Here is a 4,883-nt window from a genome sequence, read left to right as displayed (position 1 = left end):
GTGACTCGGTGAATTTCTTCTGCTGTTGCGACGGCCATTTTCAGATTGAATTTTTCTTTTTACTTTTACTTTTTTAGGTATTTAATATATTATTTATTTTTTTTTACTATATTTTATTTATTTTACGCGCAGAAACGCAAAAACTGAACCTGTGATTTTACGAAATAATACAATAAAGTTATTTCCGTATCAACGTATATTCGATACAAATTTTAGACAACTGCAAAACAATAGAAGAACTATATTCGAATTAAGAACTATTTCTTTTTCACATTGTTGCAACCAATACAATGTAGTTAATTGTATAATAGGTGTGCATCGGAAATCGATTTAGACACCAATCAATTAACGCAAAATTATTTTGTAGCCAAACCCAGTGTAAAGATTATTTAAACTTGGTCAGACACATTTTTCGGCAAGAGAATGATTGTATTTTACGCAGTAATTTTGTGGCTTACGGGGGCCGTTTGTGCTTACCATGATTACGTGAATAATACATTGGAGCCTGCTGCGCGCCAACTGCTAGATTTCAAACTGGAGCATCCGGTAAATACCATTGATCTGCCTATTTAAAATCAATATTTACTTGCATTCAGTATGATTGATTTACATTAGCTGTCTCTAATATAGTCAATCCATACCTCTGAAATGTTACTATATATCACTAATATTGGCAATATTGACTTAAGATGATGAAAGTATGCATTATTTTATATTAATAATTGTGGTGTAACTAATAATTAATAATTTGAAATTAGAATAATAATAGTCTGATAATTGAATTATATTTCTCAAAGAACAAGTATAGAAAAATGAAATCATACAACATTAAATAATTAGATAAGTAATCTAAGCTCATATCTAGCAAAAGTGGAACCTACTCACAACTCATGTTAGGGAGCTATGAATATTGTTATATAGAACTGAATTATTTCACATTTTTTTATACATATAATATTAAAAAATGAGTGATTTTACAAAATTTTCAATAGTTTTGGCGTTCTTATTTCAGAAACCTGTTGGAATTTTAAGCACAATGGCGGGCAAACCAGTGGATATAAGAGAAACAACTACTTTGAATAACGATGGTCTCACTTCAAATGAGTTTTTTTTGGACGATGTAATGCACTCCGTTGCAGAGAGAATACCGGAAAGAGTAGTACATGCTAAAGGAACAGGCGCATTTGGTTATTTCGAAGTAACTCATGATGTATCCAAATATACAAAAGCTGACGTCTTTAATGGTATTGGTAAAAGAACACCTGTAGCCGTTAGGTTGTCGACTGGGCTAGGAAGTAAAGGAGGTAACGATCTTGCTAAGGAGATAAAAGGTTTCACCATAAAATTTTATACAAATGAAGGAAATCTGGATCTTTTAGGGTTAAATGTTCCGGTTTATTTATACACAGATCCTTCAATGTTTACTCCATTTGTTCATGCTTTCAAAAGAAACCCACGTACAAATTTATTTGATTTAACAGCACAATGGGATATTTTAACATTAAAACCCATTCTTTTGCATGGAATATTTTGGCTTTATTCAGACTATGGATCTCCAAATGGATACAGGAAGATGGATGGATTTCCAATACACACGTATGAATTAAGTAATAAGAATGGAGATAGATATTATGCTAAATTCAATTTTAGAACTGAACAAGGCTTGGAAAATCTAACTACAGCCGAAGCAGTGGCAATTTCTGGTCAAGATCTGGATTACGGTACAAGAGATCTGTACAATAATATTGCTTTAAAAAATTATCCATCATGGCGAATAGAAATGGACGTTATGACATCACATGATATTACCAATGTTGATTACAATCCCTTCGACGTGACAAGATTATGGAAAAATGGCACTTACCACACAATACAAATTGGACGATTAGTACTTGACAGGAATCCTGATAACTTTTTTGAAGCTGTAGAATTAAGTGCTTATAATCCTGGAAATTTAGTCCCTGGCATTAATAGTCCTCCAGATACAATTTTCAAGAGTAGAAGGTTAGCTTATAGGGATACACAAAATTATCGGTTAGGCGTAAACCATAAGAGAATCAATGTGAATGCACCGAAATACCGTAAAACGTATAACCGTGATGGAGTACCATCAGTGAACGAAAATATGAAAGACGTACCGAATTATTATCCAAATTCATTCAATGGCCCTGTGCCTTTCATTGACGAATCCCGTCCCAATGAAAGAATCATTGTATTTGACAGTAATGCAGTTGACTTGGAGTCTTCTTCTAATTTCTACAAATATATTTTGGTTGATGAAGGTCAAAAACAAAGATTTATTGACAACCTTGTTTTGTCACTTGTCCCGGTGGTTCCGGAAGTTCGAGAAAAAGCCCTGAAACTTCTTAAGCTTGTAGACTTGGAATTAGGTATAAGAGTTCGTGCAGGAGTAACAGCAGCAAGAGCAAGAATAAGAGATGAGTCTTTGATGACAATTCATCATTAGATATTATAAAGTTATCCTGCGGAATGATATTAGTATTTATGGATGTTATAAACCTCCAGCCACATTTGGATGACGAACATATTAATAGTTACATACTATACTATTACTTGTAGATTTGATATTAAATATATATTCATGCTAGTATAATTGTGGCAAGCACAAGCAAATTAATCCATAAGGGCAATTTCTAGTAGAAAAAAAAAAACTGTAAAAAAAAAACAGAACCTATCGCACTCCTGAGTTTATCTCTATAATATCTATATAATTTTTATTCTATTTTATACCTGCTAAGCCACAAATATGCTTAAACGTCTGAATGAATTTGAAGAGCATACTGATATTATTATAAAATACACGTGCAAAGTCGCTGCCTATAATTTATTTATAATTTAAGTACTTACTCCCTAGCAGCCGTCGTATCTGGGCTTATTTCTCTTTCACATAGTCCACCCACTATTTCTTTAGTTCTTTACATCCGGCCACGTTTATACATATATTAAATATCTTCTTCAAAACACGTTTTAAAAAAAATTCATACCTCTGTATGACATGTCTTATAAAAGACGTTAAGATATAATAAATCTTACTGTAGCATAATCATAGAATCCGCACAAGTAACCTATATTACCTACCTATATCTACCTACCTACTCTATACCTACTCTACTATATAAAATTTTAAAAGAAATATAATAAAATAAACCAATGGATGACGAGATGTTTTATTTAAAATTTATAGTTAGCAAATAATTGTAATAGTTACTAGAGAAAGACTTTGTATAAAAATTAGGGGTACCTCTGTCCTGTAATAAAAATTAGGGGTATCTGTAATAAATGATAAAATAAATCAGTACCATCTATATCTGATTCTTCTTGAATCATCTTTAAGTTTCAGATTTAAATATTTACAATGTTTTATTAACTTAGCATTGGAATAATTAAATAAGTTATTGCTAAAAATTTATTGATTTTTTTCCATACGATGACATTTCTTATACTTATGGTGGGATTGATATTATGACAATGACTTGAATAACGTAATGAGTTGCTCGATTGGCTGCCCCCCTGGACGTGCCGCCCGTATGTAGTGCACGCTTTCCACGCACGCTTATGGTGGACCTGCAATTAACAAATAAAATATAAATTGAGTAGATAATTATTTTTTGAGGGCGTTTAGTACAATATCACGCGTGGCAGCCCCGTGGGATAGGCAGAAAAAAAAAACAAAAGAAATACTATAAAGTTATAAATCACATCTCAGGTCAGGTCCCATGGGGTCGGTAGAGAGAACAAAAAGAAATCATTTTAATGGCTAAGCATTTTTAACCCCAGATGAAACTTTATTTATTTTGCAATCTTCGTCTGTCCGTGATTGTAATTTAACAAACTTGACCTTAAAAAACCAAGCAGACTTGGTACACAAGACATTTGTATGTACCTCTGTTCCGTTTAGTTTTTTGTCATAAAGCAGCTGTTTCATTTTGCATTGTGAATCATCCCAGTAGTACAAATATAGTAGGTACATTGGAGTAACACTACAGTCTTCAGGAATGTCAACGCATGAGAGGTACTGTGGGACTCACAGTGTTTTCTGTAATATCTATAGTGCTAGTCATGTTTATAAGTGGCGGTTACTACTTTCCATTATGTGGGCTTTCTAGATCTAGATGGACTATACTTGGATTATTTTTTTAGTTTATTTCATATTAAAATCTCAGAATACATACATACATACATACATATCTGTCACGCCTAATCTTAACATATTATTTTAATTCCGTTTGATGCAATCCGATGAGAATAAAAATCATCAGTTTAAATAGTCAGTCATAGTACTTTTTCACTCTGATTACGAAAATCAGCCCGCGATTCCCTGCAATGCGCATTTGTATGCAGTTTTTTTTTTATGCCACTGCAGTGACAAACAAGCATACCGCCCTCCTGATGGTAAACTGTTACCGTAATAAGAGCGCCTGCAATACCAGGAACATTATGCGCGCCTTGTCGACCCTGACGAAATCTCTTTACCCCTTTATTGAAAAACCCCATGCTGTAGTCTATTATACAGAGCCGGTCTTAGTATATCCCTCCGACGACGAAAAAAGTTACCCCTACACAAAATATTGACAGTGCCCGACAACGCCCCTGAAAACGAAATAAAAAAGAGGACACTGCCTTTTATGGGGGTGCCTCTGACTCAAATATTCACGCACGCCTGGCACTACCTCTGACGACAGATAAGAAAAAAAGGCAATCCTATGGTGATCTCGGTTCCCTCAGGCACTGACCGACTGAAAGATTGGCACTGAGTGGGTATTTTTTGAAACAAATGACTATAGTATGGTGACTCTAATTTCTCCCTTCACTGAGTGCTAGTAATGGGTGGGTAGTTGTGACTACCTACTTACATAAAATAA

The 4,883-nt window shown here is 33.8% G+C and overlaps 1 protein-coding gene across 1 annotated transcript; it reads left to right on the top strand.

Annotated features, from left to right (window-relative positions):
- Positions 1–423: 423 nt before the first annotated feature.
- On the top strand, positions 424–3,116 carry LOC113517341 (catalase-like). Its single transcript, XM_026901995.2, has 2 exons — positions 424–546; positions 1,013–3,116. The coding sequence occupies exons 1-2, from the start codon at positions 424–426 to the stop codon at positions 2,465–2,467; spliced, it is 1,578 nt and encodes a 525-aa protein (XP_026757796.2). The 3' UTR covers positions 2,468–3,116.
- Positions 3,117–4,883: the final 1,767 nt, after the last annotated feature.

This window comes from Galleria mellonella, unplaced genomic scaffold (assembly GCF_026898425.1).
Source record: "Galleria mellonella isolate WM207_F2 unplaced genomic scaffold, CSIRO_AGI_GalMel_v1 utg78, whole genome shotgun sequence".
Taxonomy (NCBI): Eukaryota; Metazoa; Arthropoda; class Insecta; order Lepidoptera; family Pyralidae; genus Galleria; species Galleria mellonella.
The sequence above is the reverse complement of the archived record's forward strand: the minus strand, read 5'-3'. Positions and strand labels throughout refer to the sequence as shown.